Here is a 24,675-nt window from a genome sequence, read left to right on the forward strand (position 1 = left end):
AAAAAAGGAATTAACTTCCTGACAAAAATCAGGGCAGACTTCATCCATGAAGCATGATGAAAACTTCAAAATCCTGAAAACTTCAAAACTTCAAAAAAAGTTCAAAATCCTGCTTGGGGGGGTGGGGACCATGATCTCTGTGATGCCTTCTCTGATCAAACACAGAAGTAGTCCTTCTTTTATTTCTTATATCGATCTACATTAAAACTGTTTACATGTCTGCCGTGCTCAGAATGGTCACTTAGTGAGTACTTCTGTGCCAGGAGCTTTGCATGTTCTCGTTAATCATTGCAATAACCCTTTGGGATGTGTATTACCATTTCTATTTGCAGATGGGAAAAGCAAGGTTAAGTGACTGGCCCAAGCAAGTTCTGGCAGCTAGTGCAGAATTTATGTCTCCTACTCTATTCTCTCTGCTAAGGTATTTTTTACCTGAGGGGTTGGTCTTTGTAGCCCCAGTACCTGGCACAGTGCCTTTCCCATAGTAGCTTGCATTTGAGATTTGAATTCAACTGTCAGTACAGCAGGCTTTCAAATGTTAATGAAGTAGAGAAGAGAGTTCAAAGAGTTCTGGTAAACCAGCTTGGGGGTGGGGGCTGAATTTGTAGCATTTGCCAATTTTTGTGGTATAAATACTCCTACTTTGGCTGATTTCTAGCTATCAACCTGCTTACAGAATTCCTCCACGTTTAACAATGGCTGTCTCAAGCTGATAGGAGCAGTTCCAGCACAACCTCTAAGGCCTCAAGGTTATCAGGTACAAGCTTCTTCCCCTCCTACATCTCCTCTTCACTGCAGTTCTCTATTCTTAGACGTGACTGCAATCTCAGAAGGCTGAGGATTGTTCTACTTCTACCTTTACCAGAGCCCCACAACCTATCCCAATTCCAGGCGGTGCTAGGGAACCCCACATCCCTTAAACATCCTCTCCCTCTCTTCTATCCAGGACCATTCAAGCCCTCCTGCCTTCAAACACATCCATGTCTCCTCTTTTTAAATATGTCACTGACCCCACAGCCTTATTCAGCTTTCTACCGGCAGTATGGCCCAATAGTCAGCACACTTCTTCTGAAGTCACATAAACCTGGCTTTTCTGCCCACAAGATGCATGCCCTTAGGCAAGTTCTGTTCCCTCTCTGTTTACTCATCTGTAAGATGGTGATAAATACAGCACCTACACTTCATGGTGTGGCAGTGGGAATCAGATGTAAAGGGCTCAGAATGTGGTAGGTATTCAATATCTGCGTTATTATCATCATTATGTCTTTATGCATGGTGTAAATCTAGGAAGAACACAGAGTGGTTAAGAGTTTGGATTTCCTCCTTTAACAAATTATTCATAGTAACCATCAACAATGTGTTGCACTAGATGATATTCAAAACTTAATTCAACGGGGCAACCTATTCATCTTTCTTTTAATTAGCAATCTATGACTAAGAACACCATTTTCCATGGCTATCTATCCATATTACTCAGAACTTGTTCTTTACCTGCCAGAAGAAAAATGTAATTTCCTTAAACAACTTGCTAAAAGAAATGCAAATGACATGAGGAACTTCTAAAAGAATCAGTACATGCATCTCATATTGAGTGTTCATACACACAAAATGTACACACACTAGAGCATGCAGAAATAGTCCCCTTCTGCACTCCATTTGTTTTAGGTCTCTTGGTGTCTCATCTCAATTCTAGAAGAAAGAAAATGTTTTTAATGTAGAAAACCACCAGCCAGCAGAACCTAAGGAGACACAGGCTCTCTTGAAGTCAACTCTCAGATGTCTTGTCTGAAAAAACTGGAGATCAGCCACCTTTACCACTAGGGGTTGTATAAGTATTAATTAACAGTGGTAAACAGCTTTTAGATCCTACAGATGAAAGAAGAGCCATACAGTTTATTACCATTGTTAACCTCTAAATTCTTAAGCCCTATTAGGTAGTTGATATTGAGAAGAACATTCGCCTCTAATTTTTCCCAGAGCCCAAATTCCAGAATCTCCAGACAGTTGATGACCACAAGTCATTGGTGGAGGGTTAGTGTCACCTCATGAAGTGGTCTTGGATCTCCCTGGATGGTAACTATCATCCAGACCCTGATTTGAACAGAGAGTGATCTATGTCTCATTTATAACCATAGATGTAGTAAGACTAACTTTTCCACTGTAAAGACAAATGAGAACATTATATAGTTCTCTACTAAAATATTTCTGAACTTCTTTATCTACAGATTTACAATATCTATAATAATCTTCAGTATTCTCAGAAACTTTTTTGAGGCCATGTTGTAATGGACAAAGCTGGACTACCTCCTACTCCTCTTGATAAGTCCTGGTCAATGTTAGACATTGAGATCACCAGGCCTCTAGTTCAGTCCTTTTTCAGCCACTGGCCTTTCTAAGACCGCAAAATATTTCCCACCTCACTACCATCATATAATGACCATAGCAGGGTGCCTCTATACTTGTGATTTAAATAGGAGATAAATGTATGGTTTATATGGAAATTATTATACTAATCTTCAGGTGAACCGACCTCAGCTATTCTGCAGGCAAAACCAAGATGAACTAGCATCACTAACTGGACTCTTGATTTTTAACTGTGTACTTGACTCCCCAAATAAAGGTTTCATTTCCCCGTCTCCTTTCACCATATATATGGCTAAGTGACTAAATTCTGGTCAGTAAGACATAAGAACTCTATCAAGTGCAACTTTCAGGAAATGTTTTTAAATAGTAAAGGCAAGTCCTCCTTCAGCTCTTATTTCAACTGATGGCTGTAGTTTGAATCCCCATCTTGGGACATTAGATGGAAGACAAATGCTGAGGAGTATGGGCCATGAATACAGGAGGACTCAATATTGGATCCAGCGCTGTGGAGTATCACACCAGTCCTGGACAGACTACTCTATTTAGACTTCTTTTAGGTGAGAGAAAACTAAGCTTATATCTAGTATAAGCCATTGTTATTTTGGGTTTGTTGTCACATGAGACCAAACTAAAAACTAACTAAAACACTTATATTACACTATAGGAAACACATTTGCATTATAGGATGTTTAAAAATATATATAAATAAAGCAAAGGAAGAAAAAGAACATCATTCAGAATCTTCAGAATCTTACTCTCTGGATCAAGATCTAAGTCTCCTGGGGGATCCCTGGGTGGCTCAGCGGTTTGGCGTCTGCCTTCGGCCCAGGGTGTGATCCTGGAGTCCTGGGATCGAGTCCCACATTGGGCTCCCTGCGTGGGGCCTACTTCTCCCTCTGCCTGTGTCTCTTCCTCTCTCTCTCTGTCTCTCATGAATAAATAAATAAAATCTTAAAAAAAAAAAAAAAAGATCTAAGTCTCCTGCTTCACTCACAGACTTTCCCTGAGTGCTCTTCTTCATTCACTTCACCTAGAAATTAAACCCTCTCAAATCTGTATCTCCCGCTCATGCAGACCTATAAACCAACCAGCCTATATATCCACATTGGATAATCATTATATGTCCAAAACCAAATTCATCATCTTCCTTAGTCTAAATCCCATCTCTCTCAATGAATACCACCACAATCCTCCATTCTTTGTAGCAGAAATCAAACCAGCATGTTTGGCTTCTTTCTGTACTTCATCCTACACTACTTTGTGACTGTCTGTCTCCCTTATTAAAGCTTTTTCCTCAAAACAAAAACAAAAACAACCCTTTTCCCTAGGGTGCCTGGGTAGCTCAGTGGGTTAAGCATCCAACCCTTGATTTTGGCTCAGGTCATAATGGCAGAGACTTGGTCCAGTCTGCTTGAGATTCTCTCTTCCTCCGTCTCCCTCTGCCCCTTTGCCCCCCCTCTAATGAATAAATAAATAAGATCTTAAAAAAACAAACTTTTCCCTGACAAAGAAACACATCATTTCACCTGTATTTCCTCAGTGCCTATTGCACTAGCAAAATAGATGCACAAATAGTTGAGTGATTATTCATATTTAGTATATCTTTCTAGTCCTTTTCCTATACTTTTAAAAACAAGATGGGACTATTTTATAAAAACTATTTTAAACTCTGCTTTTTTCCACTAAGTATTATAGTATAGAAAATTTCCCCATGCTATTAAAAACTTTTTTTTTCTTATGAATATAGTATTTGTTTGTCTTCCCTCTGTCAAACCCTGAGCCAACCACTCTCCCCAGGCTGCCTGGGGAGGCATAGGAAAAAGAACATACAGAGCAGACAAGACAGGGGAGAAAGACCTATGAGAGGTGGAGAGGACACCTTCACATGGTGCAAAGGATGAAAAAGGCCACCGTCAGGCCAAAGAGCCCCATGGCATCCAAGAGGGCAAAGCCCAGAATGGCGTAGAAGAAGAGCTGTTGCTTCAGAGAGGGATTCCTGGCATAACCAATGATAAGGCTCCCAAACACAGTCCCAATTCCAGCCCCAGAGCCTGCCATCCCTCCAGTGGCAGCCCCAGCCCCAATGAACTTGGGGCTGCTATGTCAATGTCCCTTGAAATGGCGTTGGTTCAGAAGCTGCAGCTAGAAATATGTGAGGTCAGGGGATGTGGGGCAGCCCAGCTGCTGAGGCTCTTATCTGTCAGTGTCTCCGGTGGGTTTAGCACCACTGCAGACAGTCATCAGCTCAACAGTTGAGAGGTGCTCCGGACCAAGAAGGCAGTGGAGACAAACTTTGCACAGGCGTACATTTTCAGGAGATGAGGGGATGTAGAAGGAGAGCTGCTCCCAGGGCAGAGACGATAGGGAGCTTTGTGAATCTTTTTTAATGGCTGCAAAATATTACATGAGTTAGCATCTACTACTAAGGACTGAGTGTGTGTCAGTGCTAGGTGTTCTTATATACATCTCATTAGATCCCCTACTTGACAGATGAGGAAACAAGGGCTCAGAGAAGCAAAGAGCCCTCTTTGCACCTGTGGTGCCTGTGGCCTGTGACTAATAACCCACAACATATAGAGTCCACAAAGGGCAGAACTCTTATCATTTATGTGTAAGAGCAGGCCCTCCAACATTTGTTCAAAGAATGAAAAGAATCAACAATTTACTAGAATGTATGTCTGGCTTTATCTTGCTTCATAAAAAGCTTAACCTAACTTTTTCTTACCTAAGTACATTGGGAAGAGGACAGTAATTGAACACTATGTTAGATGTGTTATATACATTATTTTGTTTATTTTTATTTTTCTAAATTTATTTTTATTTAAGTATAATTAGCGTACACTTATGTTAGTTTCAAGTGTACAATATAATTTTTTCAACAATTTTATACATTACTCAGTATAGTTTTAATCCCCTTTATCTATTTCACCCATCTCCCCCACCCACTTCCCCCTTTTCTGGCAACTACTAGTTTGTTCTCTGTACTTAAGGGACAAACATTATCTCCTATTAATCCTTACAACTCATACAGAGGAACAACATTATTCCATCTGGCATGGATTTGAACCTAGGTCTGTGTGATAGGAAAATGTATTTTTTATTTCTTACTTAAAAGAAATCCTTTCATAAGATGTGTGACTTGTTTTCTTAAATAGATAATCAGCTCTCCCACCCACCTCGTATTCATTCTAAAGCAGAAATGGACTTGAATAGAGGTGTATGTATATGGATTCCTATGTGAATGCTACATGACCACTGGTCTCTGTCCTCTCTGTGCTCTTTATCTAAGAGCAAAGCATACACAAGCGGTGCAATCAGTGCAGTGGTTACTTCCACAAACTGCATGGAAACAGGTATAAAAAGCAATCTGGGGGTGGGGGAGGGGTGTGTGTGGAAGTTAGGGAGGAGCACCAGGACCTACAGGATCATCAGCAGAGGTTAGAACAGAGTTCAGCAGTAAGTCTGGTTTTATGACCTTGAGCAAGTTGTCTGACCTCTTTGTACCTTAATTTCCTCATCTGTGAAATGGAGATAATAGAAATATCGGCTTCACAGAACTGTGTAAACTAGTTAACATTGGCCATGGCAGTAGCTCCTAGATATTGCTATAAAAGGGTTTCCTGGTATCATTACTGTTACATGAGGAGCATGAACACATAATTCACATAATAAAGGACAATAAATGAAATACAATGCAGATAAAGTGCTACAACATATAGAAAAAACTGCCTCATTAATAGTCAAAGAAATACAAAAAAAAATGACACTTTTTTATCTCTCAAATTGGCAAACAATCATTTTTAAAAACCTCTTATTATTTCTAATACTCACTAAATACAGGGAAAACTCATTGAATCTGTGGAGTTTAACAATTAGTCCACATCATTTAAAAGGCTCTAGAAATTTAGAAATGTTAATACTCTGATCCAGGTATTGATTCTGGCAATCTATCCTATGAAAAGAATTCTAAATACAACAAAAAATTTAGTACAAAGAAAAATATTTCTAACCTATTATCCCATAATAGCAAAAACACCAGCAATTGACTATTTGTCCAACCAAAGTGGAATAGCTAAATAAAAATCTTTTTTTTTTTAATTTTTTTTTAAATTGATGGGGGTTTTTTTATTTTTATTTATTTATGATAGTCACAGAGAGAGAGAGAGGCAGAGACATAGGCAGAGGGAGAAGCAGGCTCCATGCACCGGGAGCCTGACGTGGGATTCGATCCCGGGTCTCCAGGATCGCGCCCTGGGCCAAAGGCAGGCACCAAACCGCTGCACCACCCAGGGATCCCCTAAATAAAAATCTTATATGGACTATTATTTTATAGCAACTGGGAAGATTACTAAAAACTTTTTTTTTTTAAGATTATTTATTCATTCAGAGAGAGAGAGAGAGAGAGGCAGAGACACAGGCAAAGGGAGAAGCGGGCTCCATGCAGGAAGCCCAATGCGGGACTTGATCTAGGGTCTCCAGGATCAAGCCCTGGGCTACAGGCGGTGCTAAACCGCTGCGCCACCGGGGCTGCCCACTAAAAACTTTTAATAACATGCAAAAACATCTTAACATAACAGAACAGAACGCAGAATACATAAAAGGCATACAAAAATATTTATAGTGGTTCTCCTGGATGCAATTATATGTGGTTTTTGTGTTTTATTATACTGCATTCTACAAAATCTCTAAAATGAACCTTTTTATGGGCAAAATCAAAATGTCTAAAGAACATTTTGAGGGACACCTGGGTAACTCAGCGGTTGAGCATCTGCCTTTGGCTCAGGGCATGATCTCAGTGTCCTGGGATCAAGTCCCACATCGGGCTCACTGCATGGAGCCTGCTTCTCCCTCTGCCTGTGTTTCTGCCTCTGTGTGTGTCTGTGTGTGTCTCTCATGAATAAATAAATAAAATATTTTAAAAAAAGAACATTTTGAGTTTCATTCGTTGAAATAAGAACAATCTCCTACGGACCCCCACTTCCTCTACCGTCAAGCCTCTTGATTTCTCCACTTTCATCTCTTATTATTCTCTCTGCCAGGTACTCACTAGATTCACTCTAAATGAACAAAGCAGGATGCTTTCTAATTTGTTTTGTTTACAACTACAAATTCCTTACTTGCCACATTTTTTCTATCAGGAAAACACTTGTGCAACATGCTCTTACAAGTACTCTGTGATCCTGCAGCCTCTCCAGGTACCAGATCACACTGAAATTAGAAGGGAGGCAGATGCAAGCCAATAGGATGATCTTAATGAATGAGACTGTGCCTTATTCATCTTTTTTTCTCCTGCAGTGGCTGGCACAGAAATCAGTGCCCAAGCACATCTGTTGAATGAATAAGCATTGGTACCTAAAGTGGTAAGGTCTGAGCTGGGCTAGGGTACCTCTGCATGTAAGGGGTTTTTATTTGTTTAAAGAAAGCAATCCCTGGGGATCCGTGGGTGGCTCAGTGGTTTAGCGCCTGCCTTCCACCCAGGGTATGATCCTGGAGTCCCGGGATTGAGTCCCACATTGGGCTCCCTACATGGAGCCTGCTTCTCCCTCTGCCTCTCTCTCTCTGTCTCTCATCCATAAATAAATAAAATCTTAAAAAAAAAAAAAGAAAGAAAGAAAGAAAGAAAGAAAGAAAGAAAGAAAGAAAGAAAGAAAGCAATCCCTGAAGAGGCAGCTGGGGAACCAGACAAGCCTGGGCTTGACATAGCAACACTGAGCAAGTTACTAAAATGCTGAGTATCTGCTTCCTTGCTTGTAAAGCAGAATTAAATCCAGCAGCCACACAAGGTCAGTGTGAGGATTAAGCAAGAGAGATGTGAAACACAGACATGAGAAAAAAAAAGTTCATCAATATAACTCAAATATGTGTTAAGTCAAGGTTGGTTCCTTTCCCTCTGGGTAAGGGCATTAAAGCTATGCCCTCCATAAGCAGCCAGGGTAAGGATGATACCCATCAGAACCCCCAAGCCAGTGAGTGACATATGGCATCCAGACATACATCCTGGCAAACTACCACATGAGTCCTCTCAAACCTTACATCTGTTTTCCATATCAACAGCTGAAGAGCGGCAGCAGCTTCCAGACCAGATTAAAATGACTACACTGATGTTGTCTGTTCCTCGGATCGAAGCCACTGGGCAGATACCCAAGTCCAAGAGAGAGGTTTCACAGACCAACAAGCCCTGTGAATGACAGCTCATCCACAGGATAGCTAAGGTGCAGCTATCACAGTGGTAGGTTGCATAACCTCCGGTCACAATAAGTCACTGTCCCATCCAGGAACACCCATCATAGTATCAATGCCATGAACATCATACATCATACATAAGGCAGATAGGGTGAGTCATGACAGCCTCTGAGGATGTAATCAGAGGAAACTGAGGGGAGGGACCAGGAATTACCCATGGGTTCACTAGCAAGCCATACATCCTCTATATTAATACTTTTCTACATTTTGTTTCTTCATCATAAGAAGGTGATAGTACACCTACCTCACTGACGGTATTTTGAAGATTAAGTAGGAAGATATGCATAAGCCCCTGGCACAGGGAGGAAAAACATTTATGCCCATTACCGCTGCCCATACACAGATGCTAATGCCATGCCTTCCAGGTGCTGAGTTTTCTCCAGTACCAATCTTGGTAGATCTGAGTTGATCTTGATGGTTCTCAAATAGTAATCTTAATTTATATAGACTTGTCCAAAATATAGCCCAAAATAAGGAAGAAGAAACTGTCAGGGTGGGAGGGGAGGTTCCTGACAACAGAGCTTCCCTTCTTGATTTTCCTTAAGAGATCATACTACTGCTACCAGGAACTCTGTGTGCAGCACTCCATTACCAGCCCCATCAGATAGCACACTGCACTGGCTGCCACAGACATTCAACTCTAAAAGAAGAGGAGGGGGTTTTTGTGAGCGGGGGGAAATGCAAGTCTAACTTGACAAGAGCACAGTTCCCTACTATATTTCCAGTGCTTAGTACAGAGCCTGGCATGCAGCAAATACTCAACATGCTGGGTGAAAAAATGCACCCACTTCATTCTATACCAAACACCCCTGCCTACCAAATGACCCTCTGGCTCTTTGAGAATCTACTGTGATCCAAGAGCTGAGGAGATTAGGTAGCCAAGACTGGTGAGAAAATAATGCCTGGGCAGTGTTCTTCATAGAGCCAAGCCAAAACAGATAAGAAACTGTTCATTCACAAAACCAGCACTTAGAGACCACAGCAGCAATTCCAGCTTTGTAATTACAAGCTGCTTGCCATCACAAACCTGATCATGTATCTCTCCTGTGTGGCTGGTTCTGAGGCCCAGCATATGTTGTACAGTGTTCCTCCTGTGCTGGAGACAGGTAAATCACGTAGAATCCAAAGTTCTTAATTGCTTGTTTTTTTTAAAGTTTTTTTTTTTTTTTTTTAATTTAAGAAATTTCTACACCCAACATTGGGCTTGAACTCACAACCTCCAGATAGTCTCATGCTCTTCCAACTGAGCCAGCCAGATGCCTCCCATGTTGTTAGATTGATACACACTCTTCCTACTTGCCTTAGAACTCAAGATGTCAAATTTTTGGTGTCAGTAGCCCTTTATACTCTTAAATAATTATTGAGGACTTCAAAGAATTTTTGTTTATATGGGTTATAGCTTTTAAAACTTACCACATTAAAAATTAAAACCAAGACATTTTTAAAATATTTATTTATTCTCTTAAAATTGGTAAACCTGTTACATGTTAACGTAAATAACATCCTTTAATTAAAAATGACTGTATTTTTCCCAAAAAATAATGAAAAGTTGGCATTATTTGATATTTTTGCAATTTTTTGTCTGCTTGGTTTAATACTAGACAGATTCTCATATCTGCTTCTGTATTCAATATATTGTAATATATGTTGTTGTAGTAGAAGTATATGAAAAAAAAACCCACTCTCACAAAGACAAGTAGTTGGAAAAAAGAGAAATATTCAGTAGATTTTTCAGATAATTGCAGATATTCCTTGATACTGCACCAAAACTTTGAATAGCTCTTTTACCCATGAACAACTCTGTAAGATCATACATTGATCATTCAGAAAATATTCATTCACTAAATACTGAAAAGCTATTGAGCTCACATGCCAGGGACAGCTTCCAAATTTCTTATTTTCACCTGAAAGCTTAAATTTTATCATGGACAACAAATATTGTCAGTAGTTTACCTTTAGGTGACAGACTCGTTTTGTTCATTTGAGGGGAAATGTCTGTCAAATACCCAGCTCTGAATAATCTATATCATTTGAATAATTTGACTGCTGGTCATTCTTTCAAGTATATATGGTATTTCATGAGAAAAGCAGCTAGTTCACTTTGCAATGCAAACTGTTAATTGTACAAGTGCTTTTCTTTGAGACAACCATTGTGCTTCATGCAACAAAAACACTTTATGCATTTTTACCCACAACTGCTTTTTTTTTTTTAAGATTTTATTTATTTATTCATGAGAGACGCACAGAGAGAGAGAGGCAGAGATATACACAGAGGGAGAAGCAGGCTCCTCACAGGGAGCCCAATGTGGACTCGATCCCAGGACTTCTGGATCATGCCCTGAGCCAAAGGCAGATGCTCAACCACTGAGCCACCCAGGTGCCTCACCACAACTGCTTTTGCACCATCAATGAAAATATCAAGATGGGGCAGCCCGGGTGGCTCAGCAGTTGAGTGCTGCCTTCGGCCCAGGGCCTGATCCTGGAGACCCGGGACCAAGTCCCACATCGGGCTCCCTGCATGGAGCCTGCTTCTCCCTCTGCCTGTGTCTCTGCCTCTCTCTCTTTCTCTCATTAATAAACAAATCTTAAAAAAATATATCAAGACAGTAAAATAGTAAACATCTTAAACATTATTAGAAAACAGTTTTGAGCTTAAGGATCCCTCTAAAATCACAGGTACCCCAGGGGTGTGCAGACATTTTGAGAACTGCTACCTTAGTCTATAAATCCTGATCTGAAAAAAATAAAAATAAAAAAATAAAAAATAAATAAATCCTGATCTGTTCCTACAAACTGCCTGGCATGGGAAGGAAGAGAGCTTATTCTGTGTGAGGAAGCAGCAAGTGAGGACACAGAGGATCATCAGCTCTCTCATCGAGGAAGAGACTCCCATCTTTCAACTACAGAGGCTGGTTCAGGTCAAACCTATTGCAGCTCATGTCCTTCAGGTTTTCTGAGGTAGGACTTTATCATGGGGTGAGTGGGAGCTCCCAACTGTGATCTGTAGATCCACTGCCACATCCAAAATAAAGGGAAAGAACTGCCTGTCTGATTAGTGTTGCCAGAATTAAAATGTCTGAATAGTTGGCACTTGCCTTTACTGATCTCCCATCTGCCTTTGGCATTTCTGTCATACTCTTTGTCTCTTTCTGTGTTAGGGAATCTGTCTTTAGAAGTATCAAATAGGAGCGCCTGAAGCATCTGCCTTCAGCTCGGGTCCTGGTTCCCCCGGTCCTGGGATGGAGCCCTGCATCTGGCTCCCTGTTCAGCAGGGAGTCTGCTTCTCCCTCTTTCTCTGCCCACCCACCCTGCTCATGCTCTCACTCTCTCCCAAATAAATAAATAAAATCTTTTAAAAAATTATTTAGAATAATAATTTTCTGTCCTACAACTACCTCCTTCCTCTTGACCCTAGAAATGAACTTTCTACCTCAATTATCACATCTCTATAGTTGAGTCTCTTTTCTTCTATTTTCAAATACTATTTGGTATGACTTATTGGAAAGGTGGCAAATTTGCAAAAATAAGAGTTACCATGAAACCAGAAAATACTGTATCTGTAACTAGACTCAGGATTAATAGGAAAAATGATTTCAACATGAAGCTCATATAAAGGCTATAAACAAGGTAAAGACAAAAAGCAAATACAGTTAGTCCCTTGGAATGGCCTGGCTAAATGGTCAAAAAAAAGAGAGATCTACTGGAAAGAGCTCCCTAAACAATAAAAACTTCAAAGGAGAAAAATAAAAACCAGACAAACTAGATTAAATAAACTGCACAGTCACCAGATGTATTTTACATATTCAGTAGAATCTTACCTGCTTGATCAAGTTCGAGCAAAAAATAAGGAACACTCATCGACTCAAATAACTTCTTTACCTGAAAAAACAAGGGGGAGAATTGTTTTTCAAGAGTCTTCTCTCCAGCTTTTTACTTTCCTCTTTAATCAGGCTTCTCCTTTGCAAACTTACCAGCCCATTTTTATAGAACCCACAAGATTCTCCCTGTTGTTGACAGTAATGATACTTAATGGCTATTTGAAGTATGTTGATTCTACTCCATGTTCAGTGATTCACCTCAGATAGCTTCATAAAATACATTTTACATGTTTAGTGACTCCATCTACCCCACTATAAAATGGGTTTACTACTAACCATGTTTAAAAATGCACTGTCATATTTAATATTTCCAAAACATATGTGGAAACTCTAAGACAAAAAAACACATCCTGCAATAGTCAAAGTATTATTTATTTTTTGGCCAAGTAAACCTCAACCAACACATCAATTACAGAAGTCATATGCTCAATATTACACAAACTATAATGGTAAAAAAAATTTACTGGAAAGATAAAGAGTTCCTTTTGCCAAATTTGTGCCATTAAATAACAAATTACTGATAAAAGGGACTGTAAAATGACATTTATAAATAAGACACAATAGCTTGTCATTAATGCTTCAGGAAAATTTAGAACTACATTTCCTCCAGCTTCTACAATAAAATGAAAAAGGTCTGAACTATGGCTTGGGGTTGATAGAAATTACCAATCTAGAGAATGTATTCCTATCCCATTCTAATGTAACTACTGAAACAGCAGGTTGAAAGAAATTTTCAATTTTATAGGACCAAAGACTATATTTTGATAAAAATGGAAGAATAAGCTCATGCACACAGTCTCAGGGCCCTCCTCTTAGCACTCCTCTGAGCAGCTTCTGTGCCCCAGTAGGAATTCAGTTCCCCCTGGCAACATACAGTTAAAAAGATAAGAATCATTTGGAAGAGTGATAAGATGAGTAAAGAGGGACTTTAAGGAAAGGGCAAAGAAAGCTACAGCTGAGAGACCATCTGGACAAAAGTTAATTCCTATTCCAATGCTCATTTTCTAAGACTAAAAATAAACAAGGACAAACACATAAAATTATGGGCTCTTAAGGCTTCCTTAGCCACTTAACTTTAGAAATAAACCATTTGCAGTTTGTTATAAAAACAATTTTCCAGATATAGAGAGTAATCCTAAAAAAAGCTCCTAAAAATATCAACATGTGACAATATATGAAATGTAGAAAATATAAGCTCTAGATTCCAGAGTACACATGACCCTACTTCAAGAAACTCTTTGGTAGGTTATTGTAACTCTGATGAGGGGCACCTGGGTGGCTCAGAGCTTGAGAATCTGCCTTCGGCTCAGGTTGTGATCCCGGGGTCCTGGGATGGAGTTCTATATTGGGATCCCCACAAGGAGCCTACCTCTCCCTCTGCCTGTGTCTCTGCCTCTCTGTGTCTCTCACAAATAAATAAGTAAAATCTTAAAAACAAACAAACAGAAACCTCTGATGAAACTTTCTCATTGATCCACAGTACAACATTAAAGATCTGTATTGAATATCATTAGCACCGGTTTCCAGAATACTCTAATTGGTAGAAGTAAAGGATGGTCAACTTTGCCTATAAAATATACACACTATGGAGAAATGGCAGTGGATCTGGGTGTCAGGCAATTGATAAGTTATATGAGACTTCATTTGCTAATTCCAACTTCATACATCTAATTTCCCATTGAAATATCCGTAAGAAATAAATATCACATTTCTGAAGAGATAGGAAGTTATCTTTGCACTTTAAAACCCAGCCATCACAGCAGGATGAAAGCAAAGCACACACCGTAATGTGTTATGCAATAAGTGGGAAACTAACTTATGTAGAAGTTCATTTCTTTGCGGGCATTTCTCAATTTGAATTAATGCAAATTACTTACTCATCTCAGAGAGAAATATATATTCATTAGACTAAGTGCAGATATAAAACTGAAGTTTCTCCATTCTGATTTACTCACAACTGTTAGACAATCAAATCAAAACTGAAGGAAATAAAAAAAAAAACTGAAGGAAATAACCTGGGGAAATGCTACTTCAAGGTAACTTTTAAAAATAATAAAATAGAAAATTAAAATTAAAATAAAAAAACCATGAACAGCCAAGTATAGAAGTTGTACCCTCAAGAAAATCACTATTTTTACCAGAAGAGACACCTAACCATCCTTCACAAAGGCGTTGAAAATTAATTTCCATATTAATTGGCACAAATCTGAGAATAGCTTATATATTACATATTCAGAAAAGCTAAGGAACTGGTATTTGTCAAGGTAAAATTAGGGGATATTTGTCCAAAAGCCCTGGTATATCCAGGAATTATTCAGATAATGACATTAAATAAAGTTGCCAGAATTACCCTGCATTTTAACACAATAAATATGCAAGATCTACCACAAATTTTACAGGAAATGTTCACCATTCCTAGAGCATATTTAATTGAGGAAAAAAAAGTTTTGTCTTTTCAGAGTCAGGGAGGAGACTTAGGAAATGAATTCAGGGAAAAGAGTGTAGAAATAAGAATAATTATAGGTCAAAGAGATGGGCGATTGTAGGGAACATGCAATGAAACTGCCTATCACTACTAGCAATCCTGGCCAGGCTAGCCCAGTCCTTTGCTGCAGGACTAGAGCAGGGTGAAAAATGCAATTTTCCAATTTTTTAGTAGTGTTTTAAAATACAACTAGAGTGACCAAACATTGCCTTGCACATAGTAAACACTCAATGGTGGCTCCTAATACAAGTGTAGTACTGTAGGCTTCCAAATAGATCTAAAATGACTGGTCCTCATAAGGAAGCTGTGCATAAACAAGAATAGCAGATAAGGCGGCATTGTCAGTCTTACTGTTGAGGAAGCTGATTTACAGAATGAGAACTGAGCCCTTTCAAATCCAGGTGTTCTTCCATTACACCACCAGGTGCACAGAGTTTTGAAGGGAGTTGTTAGTTTAGGGAAAAAAATAGCCACTTTTTAATAGGAGTAGCTATAGTAGGAATAGAATCAGGTATTTGTTGATTTCCACCTACCTGAGGCTCAATATTGATGAAAGAAGATCTCATCCAAGGTTGGAAGTCATGTTAGGAAAACAGGAAGGGCAAGTAGTTCTTTTATTAAAAACAAACAAAAAAACATTATGTAGGGGCACCTGGGTAGCTCAGTTGGTTAAGCACCTGTCTTAGGCTCAGGTCATGATCCCAGAGTCCTGAAATCAAGCCCCACATCAGGGCTCCCTGCTCAGCGGGGAGCCTGCTTCTTCCTCTCCCTCTGCCTTCCTCTCTCCCTGCTTGTACTCTCTCCTTTTCTCTGTCAAATAAATAAATAAAATCTTTATAAAAATCAAAAAAACATTATATAGCATTTACTATGTGCCAGGCATGTTCTGTGGCTTCTATAAATATTAGCTAATTTGATCCTCACAACAAACTTATGAGATAGGTGTATTATTACCCATATTTTACAGATGAGGAACCTGATGCACAATAGATAAAAACCTTAACCAAGATCATATGGCTAATAAGTCACAGAGGCAAGATTCAAACTCCGACTTCAGAGTTCAGGCACCTGACCATTATTTGGAAACAGAAAATTTTAGACAACTCCATAATTTCAGAACTAACAGGAATCTCAATAGTCAATTAGTCCAAGCCCTTCATTTTACAGATTGCACAAACAAGGGAGAAGAGCCTCAAAAGAAGTTCCCAGAGGACGGGAATTATGCAGGGGATTTCTGATACCCAGCCCTCTTCCAAATTCTCTAATGTTTACTGCCTATGCTAATGATTTAGAATTTAATGGTTTACCTTAGGTCATTTTTCTTTTCTTTTCAAGATTTTATTTATTTATTTGAGAGAGGAGAGACAGAGAGTATGAGCAGGGGAGGGGCAGGGCAGAGGGAGAGGGAGAAACAGACTTTCCACTGAGCACGGAGCCCAAAAGCAGGGCTCCATCCCAGGACCCTGAGATCATGACCTGAGCCAAAATCAAGAGTTGGTGCCTAATCGATTGAGCCACCCAGGTGCTCCAGATCATTTTTCTTTTTAAGGCCAACGTCTGCCTTTTCAGTTTGATTAAACCTTCTGGGGATGGAACTTGTGTCTCCTACCTCTTTACAACCCTTTTCCCAACATGATGGACTACACGAAAGGTTCCACGATGATGTTAATAGAGGTGAAGCCCCAGGTGACACTGAGGCAGACTATGTTGGGATGAGAAACAAACATGAAAGGTTTTGCCTACTTTCAATATTTCCACTGCTTGCCCACTTTCCCTTTTTTTATTTACAAGAGAAAGCACGCATACACACACACACACACACACACACACACACACCAGGAGTCCAAGAAACCTGTCTCTGTGTAAGGCTTCCAGAATATAAAGGCTTCTGAGTTCAGTCTCCTTGAGAGCTGGAAAATAAATCAAGAGATAAACAGAGAAAATTGAACTTAATAAATTACAGGTGAACCCTGACAGAAGGTCAGCTATGTTCACTTAAGAATCCACTGTGTCAAGTCCTGGAGCTACACTGAGTATAATCTAAAGCTAAGCTTCAGTGACATTTAAACATCCTCAACCTTCCCATAAAGCACCTGATCAGATTTGTCTATTAATTCTCGACATCATTCTGTGGTTAAATCAGGGAGGACTAAACCAACCCTCTCCGTGGCTGTGATCATTGACCTTTTCTCTAAGAACCAAGTAGGAAGCACAGTTTATTCTTTGGGAAGTCATTTTCCTCATGATGAGCATGAAGAGATACTTAATAAAATTTAGGAATATGTTAAGTAACAGCCCCTAGGAAATATTCTCTGTAGAAGTGCCTAAAAGAGCAGCCAATCACCTGGTCTGGGAGTTCCCACCCCGACTTTGCCTGACCCTTGATTACCTGAAAGTATCTAGTATTTTGGAAAGCTCAGGAGATTACTCAAGCAACCTTTTGTTCTCAAAGCATCACCCTCCAAGGTTTCTGAAGCAACTTACAACCACGCAAACCCCTTCTCTAAGGCAGCAGTTTATTGCAGCTCCTAGAGGCTGAAGGCTTACCTCAGCACAGCGCTTGCATGTGGACTTGCTGACAATGACTACAGGGTGGCTATCTATATAGGCCCTGAGCCGGGCTCTGGGGTCCAAGAGGCTTGTGCTGGTGGACCCTGAGGGTCTGCTCACACCAATGGCTGGGTTTTCTGGCAAAGGCTGACAAGGGAAATGGTCCTTAGCTAGAAGAAATGGAAGCAAAGATGGTAATTATCAGAAAGGAAAACATGATGATGCATTTCCTAATATTAGTTTACTCGACAAGCCTCACAATTTTAGCTCCAACCACCAAAATAAGGAGTCTGAGGAAGGACTCTAAGGTGGATTACACATTAAATTCTGTCATCTGACCGGAGACTCCTGGCAACTCACTGGATATTTCCAATTTGTTTTTGTTACATTCGAGATTAGTTGGGGGCTGATTAAAAAAAAAAAAAAAAAAGGAAGAGACTGAAACTTCCTGAGGCAGGAAACTAAGTGACAGGTCTGGATATTGAGGGCCACATATAACCTCACCCCCACCCTGCCCATGTTATAAATGCAGAGGGGCCAAAGTTCAGAGACTACATCCCCTTCTCACACAACCCTGCTCGGAGCACTGGAATGGGCAACTCAAATCAAGGCTCATTCCTTTCCCTCTAGCTAACTTCTGGACAAGCAGAAACAGGATCTTCAGGCCACAGGCACAGCAAGATTTTTAAAAAATGACTTCAGATTCTGTTTTCCTCCCCAGGATTCTGTGGCAGCCCAAACTGGCACCTTAGCACACATGACCCAACTCAGTGGTATGTTACCCCACATGACACCACTATCATCTCAGGCATCATAGCCAGACAAAAAACATGGAGAGATTGCTACCTCTGGCTTGTAAATATTTTAAACTAGCTATCTTCTCCAGGGCCACAAGCAAGGCAAGCTTGATCCTACCCTTATTACCTACTCCACAAGTTATTTCCTCTCATTTTTGCTTGTCTAAGAACTACCCATTCTTCAACTTCCTCATCATCTTCATAGTTGATATTAATGTTTACCCAGAACTAGACAGGGAGTATCCGATATTTGCATGCATCATCTCATTTAATCTTTACAAGGATATCATAATGTAAACACCATCATCCCCATTTATGCAAATAAGGAAACAGATTCAGAGAGGTTAAGCAACTTCCCCACAGTAAGTGACAGAATTGAGATTCAAAGTACATCTTAATTCTCTGGAACCCATACTTCAAAAAACCCAGCTTTATTGCTATATAATTTATATACCATAGAATTCACCAATGGAAAGTATATAATTCAATGGTTTTTTTTTTTAGTTCAAGTTGGGCAACTATCATCACAATCAAATTTAGAACACTTTCATCACCTCAAAAAAGAAGCCCTGTAGCCATTAGAAGCTGCTCTCCATTTCCCCCACCCAGCCCTTCTCCTTATTCCCCTCGGCAACAACTACTCTATGGAATTATATAATATGTAGTCTTTTGTAATTTATTGTTTTTTTTTTTTTTAATTTTTTTTTATTTATTTATGATAGTCACAGAGAGAGAGAGAGAGAGAGGCAGAGACACAGGCAGAGGGAGAAGCGGGCTCCATGCACCGGCAGCCCGACGTGGGATTCGATCCGGGGTCTCCAGGATCGCGCCCTGGGCCAAAGGCAGGCGCCAAACCGCTGCGCCACCCAGGGATCCCTATTGTTATATTTTTTAAGGTTCATCTATGCTGTAGCATGTGTAAGTGCTTTCTTTTTTATTGTCAAATAATATTCCATTGTAGGAATATACATTTTTAAATCTATTCATCAGTTGATGGGCATTTAGGTTGTGTCCACTTTTTGGGTGTTATGGACAGAGCTGCTATGACCATTTGTGCACAGGTTTTGAATACCTATCTTCAGTTTTTTTGTTTTTTTTTTTTTTTTTGAGTAAATGCCTAGGAGTATGAATCTTAGGAGGAATCATCAAACTGTTCTCCAAAGCAGTAACACCATTTTACATTCCCATCAGTGATGGATGAGGGCCCCAATTTCTCCACAACCTTGCTAATACTTACTATTTACTTTTTGATTTGAGCCATCCTAGTGGATGTGGAGTGGTGTCTCATTGTAGTTTCATGTGTATTTCTCTGAGGGCTAATAATGCTGAGCAACTTTTCATGTGCTTATTGATTATATATCTATATCTATAGAAGATATAGATATATTTCTTCTTTGGAGAAATGTCTGTTCAGATCCTTTTCCCGCTTTCTAATTGGGCTATTTGTCTTTTTATTGCTAAATTGTAAAAGTTTTTTTTTTTTTTTAAGTAGACTCCACACCCAATGTAGGGCTTGAACTCATGACCCTGAAATCAAGAGTCACCTGCTATACTGTTGAGGCAGCCAAACACCCCTAAGTTACAAGAGTTCCTCATATAGTCTGGATATAAATCCCTTATCTATATGACCTGTGAAAATTTTCTCCTATTCTATAGGGTTTTTTTCCCCTTTAATTGATGATGTCCTGTGAAGCCCGGACATTTTTAACTCAGTAAATCTAACTTATCTATTTTGTTTTCTCGTGCTTTTGATGCTGTATCTAAGAAATTGTTGTTTAATCAAAAATCACAAAGATTCACTCCTATAATTTTCTTCCAGGAGTTTATAGTTTTATCTCTTACATTTAGTTCTATGATCCATTTTGAGTTAATCTTTGTGTAGGGTATAAGGAAGGGGTCCAACTTCGTTCTTTTGCATGTAGATATCCAGTTGTCCCAGCACCATTTGTTATAAACATTGTTCTTTCCCCATTGAAATGTCTTAGGAACTCTGTCAAAAATAAATTGACCATGAATATAAGAGTAGAACCCTTGCCTTTAACTAGTGTGCCATACTGACACAGTACTCAGACCAATATTTGCACAAAGTATTAACAAAATCTGCTAATCCCAAGAATGTTAACGATGGTTATCTCTACTAAGCTTGACTTTTTTTTTTTTTTTTTTTAGATTTTATTTATTTATGAGAGAGAGAGAGGGAGAAAGAGAGACAGGCAGAGGGAGAAGCAGGCTCCAGGGAGCCGATGTGGGACTCGATCTCGTCCAGGATCACGCCCTGGACTGAAGGTGACGCTAAACAACTAAGCTACAGGGGCTGCCCCCTAAGCTTGACTTTCATTTTTCATCATATAATCTTTTGTATTATGTGTTTTTAAACCATAAGTATTATTTTTATAAAAAGTTTTTTAAATGCTAGTTAATTTTAAATTTTTTAAAAATCACCCCTATTATACGTGGTCAAGACAGGGTCAAAAACTAAGTGACTGTATTTTTATATGCCATTCAAATATTACTAACTGAAATAAGATAAAGTAAAAAGGGATATAGAAATCTCTAAATCTGAGACATGGGTGCTTTTTTTTTTTTAAGATTTTATTTATTTATTTTTGAGAGACACACAGAGAGGCAGAGACACCGGCAGAGGGAGAAGCAGACTCCCTGCGGGGAGCCTGATGTGGGACTCGATCACAGGACCCCGGGATCACGACTTGAGCTGAAGGCAGACACTCAACTGCTGAGCCACCCAGGTGTCTCATAGGCATGGGTGCTTGTTCTTTTTTTTTTTTTTCATATTCAATGAATTGTAGGCTTTTTTTCAGTTTATTAAAAAAAACTAGAATTGACATGTCTGTCAAATTCTTGTCACATCTACATTTTTGTATTCAGAATATCTCAGACTTCACCCAATAGGTAATACCACTGTATTATTCAGGACTCACCCCATTGCAAGTGACAGAAACCAAATTCAAATTAGCTGAAGCACTACTGGTGGCTCTAGAAACTACTGGTGGCTCTAGAAAAAAGCATAAATGACTCGAGACTTCATGATTGCAGAATTAGATCTAATCAGGCAGAAATTAAAAATCAATTAATGAGATGCAATCCAAACTAGAGATCCTAACGACGAGGTTTAAAGAGGTAGAAGAACGAGTGAGTGACATAGGAGACAAGTTGATGGCAAAGGGGGAAACTGAGGAAAAAAGAGACAAACAATTAAAAGATCATGAGGATAGATTAAGGGAAATAAGTGACAGCCTGAGGAAGAAAAATCTGTTTAATTGGGATTCCTGAGGGCACCGAAAAGGACAGAGGTCCAGAATATGTATTTGAACAAATCCTAGCTGAAAACTTTCCTAATCTGGGAAGGGAAACAGGCATTCAGATCCAAGAAATAGAGAGATTCCCCCTCCCCCAAAATCAATAAAAACTGTTCAACACCTCAACATTTAATAGTGAAGCTTGCAAATTCCAAAGATAAAGAGAAGATCCTTAAAGCAGCAAGAGACAAGAAATCCCTGACTTATATGGGAAGAAATATAATATTAACAGAAGACCTCTCCACAGAGAACTGGCAGGCCAGAAAGGGCTGGCAGGATATATTCAGGGTCCTAAATGAGAAAAACATGCAGCCAAGAATACTTTATCCAGCAAGGCTCTCATTCAGAATAGAAGGAGAGATAAAGAGCTTCCAAGATAGGCAAACTGAAAGAATATGTGACCACCAAACCAGCTCTGCAAGAAATATTAAGGGGACTCTTAAAATTCCCCTTTAAGAAGAAGTCCAATGGAACAATCCACAAAAACAGGGACTGAATAGGTATCACGATGACACTAAACTCATATCTTTCAATAGTAATTCTGAACGTGAATGGGCTTAACAACCCCATCAAAAGGCGCAGGTTTTCAGACTGGATAAAAAAGCAGGACCCATCTATTTGCTGTCTACAAGAGACTCATTTTAGACATAAGGACACCCACAGCCTGAAAATAAAAGGTTGGAGAACCATTTACCATTCAAATCGCCCTCAAAAGAAAGCAGGGGTAGCCATCCTTATATTAGATAAACTAAAGTTTATCCCGAAGACTGTAGTGACAGATGAACAGGGACACTATATCATACTTAAAGGATCTATCCAACAAGAGGACTTAACAATCATCAATATATATGCCCTGAATGTGGGAGCTGCCAAATATATCAGTCAATTAATAACCAGAGTTAAGACATACTTAGATAATAATACACTTATACTTGGTGATTTCAATGTAGCGCTTTCTATACTTGATAGGTATTCTAAGCACATCTCCAAAGAAACAAGAGCTTTAAATGATACATGGGACCAGATGGATTTCACAGATATCTACAGAACTTTACATCCAAATGCAACTGAATACACATTCTTTTCAAGTGCACATGGAACTTTCTCCAGAATAGAACACATACTGGGTCACAAACCAGGTCTTAACCGATACCAAAAGATTGGGATCACCCCCTGTATATTCTCAGACCACAGTGCCCTGAAATTAGAGCTAAATCACAAGAAGTTTGGAAGGATTTCAAACATGTGGAGGTTAAGGACCATCCTGCTAAAAGATGAAAGGGTCAACCAAGAAATTAAGGAAGAATTAAAAAGATTCATGGAAACTAATGAGAATGAAGATACAACCGTTCAAAATGTTTGGGATGCAGCAAAAGCAGTCCTGAGGGGGAAATACATCGCAATACAAGCATCCATCCAAAAATCGGAAAGAACTCAAATACCAAAGCTAACCTTGCACCTAAAGGAGCTGGAGAAAAAAACAGCAAATAGACCCTACACCCAGGAGAAGAAGAGAGTTAATAAAGATTAGAGCAGAACTCAATGAAATAGAGACCAGAAGAACTGTGGAACAGATCAACAAAACCAGGAGTTGGTTCTTTGAAAGAATTAATAAGATAGATAAACCATTAGCCAGCCTTATTAAAAAGAAGAGAGAGAGGACTCAAATTAATAAAATCATGAATGAGAAAGGAGAGATCACCACCAACACCAAGGAAATACAAACAATTTTAAAAACATATTATGAACAGCTATATGCCAATAAATCAGGCAATCTAGAAGAAATGGAAGCATTTCTGGAAAATCACAAACTACCAAACTGGAACAGGATGAAATAGAAAACCTGAACAGGCCAATAACCATGGAGGGAATTGAAGAAGTCATCAAAAACCTCCCAAGACACAAAAGTCCAGAGCCAGATGGCTTCCCAGGGGAATTCTATCAAACGCTTAAAGAAGAAACCATACCTATTCTACTAAAGCTGTTGGGAAAGATAGAAAGAGATAGAATACTTCCAAACTCGTTCTATGAGGCCAGCATCACCTTAATTCCAAACCAGACAAAGACCCCACCAAAAAAGAGAATTCTAGACCACTATCTCTGATGAACATGGATGCAAAAATTCTCAACAAGACACTAGCCAATAGGATACAACAATACATTAGGAAGATTATTCACCATGACCAAGTGGGATTTATCCCCGGGATGCAAGGCTGGTTTAACACTCATAAAGCAATTAATGTGATTGATCATATCAGCAAGAGAAAAAACAAGAACCATATGATCTTCTCAATAGATGCAGAGAAAGCATTTGACAAAATACAGCATCCATTCCTGATCAAAATTCTTCAGAGTATAGGGATAGAGGGAACATTCCTCAGCATCTTAAAAGCCATCTACGAAAAGCCCACAGCAAATATCGTCCTCAGTGGGGAAACACTGGCAGCCTTTCCCCTAAGATCAGGAACACGACAGGGATGTCCTCTCTCACCACTGCTATTCAACATAGTACTAGAAGTCCTAGCCTCAGCAATCAGACAACAAAAAGACATTAAAGGCATTCAAATTAGCAAAGAAGAAGTCAAACTCTCCCTCTTCACAGATGACATGATACTCTACATAGAAAACCCAAAAGACTCCACCCCAAGATTGCTAGAACTCATACAGCAATTCAGCAGTGTGGCAGGATACAAAATCAATGCCCAGAAGTCAGTGGCATTTCTATACACTAACAATGAGACTGAAGAAAGAGAAATTCAGGAGTCAATCCCATTGACAATGGCACCCAAAAGCATAAGATACCTAGGAATCAACCTAACCAAAGAGGTAAAGGATCTATACCCTAAAAACTACAGAACACTTCTGAAAGAAATTGAGGAAGACACAAAGAGATGGAAAAATATTCCATGCTCACAGATTGGAAGAATTAATATTGTGAAAATGTCCATGCTACCCAGGGCAATTTACACATTTAATGCAATCCCTATCAAAATACCATGGACTTTCTTCAGAGAGTTAGAACAAATTATCTTAAGATTTGT

At 39.3% G+C, this 24,675-nt stretch overlaps 1 protein-coding gene and 1 pseudogene across 18 annotated transcripts in view; both read right to left on the reverse strand.

Moving 5' to 3' along the window:
- The window catches only part of TXNRD1 (thioredoxin reductase 1), a 120,219-nt gene that overhangs the window by 72,258 nt on the left and 23,286 nt on the right, over nucleotides 1-24,675 (reverse strand). For 5 of the 18 annotated variants that reach the window (XM_072741389.1, XM_072741404.1, XM_072741399.1 and 2 more), the window contains exons 2-5: nucleotides 17,518-17,690; nucleotides 16,807-16,880; nucleotides 15,504-15,581; nucleotides 12,426-12,486 (exon numbers count right to left, since the gene is read on the reverse strand). In XM_072741389.1, the coding sequence (XP_072597490.1) occupies nucleotides 12,426-12,486; nucleotides 15,504-15,536 (94 nt within the window). In that variant the 5' untranslated portion in view covers nucleotides 15,537-15,581; nucleotides 16,807-16,880; nucleotides 17,518-17,690. The remainder of the gene's footprint in view (nucleotides 1-12,425; nucleotides 12,487-15,503; nucleotides 15,582-16,806; nucleotides 16,881-17,517; nucleotides 17,691-24,675) is intronic. The other 13 variants (XM_072741403.1, XM_072741391.1, XM_072741387.1 and 10 more) reach the window with 3 other exon arrangements.
- On the reverse strand, nucleotides 4,246-4,673 carry LOC112929037 (ATP synthase F(0) complex subunit C2, mitochondrial pseudogene; annotated as a pseudogene).

This window comes from Vulpes vulpes, chromosome 16 (genome assembly GCF_048418805.1).
Source record: "Vulpes vulpes isolate BD-2025 chromosome 16, VulVul3, whole genome shotgun sequence".
NCBI lineage: Eukaryota > Metazoa > Chordata > Mammalia > Carnivora > Canidae > Vulpes > Vulpes vulpes.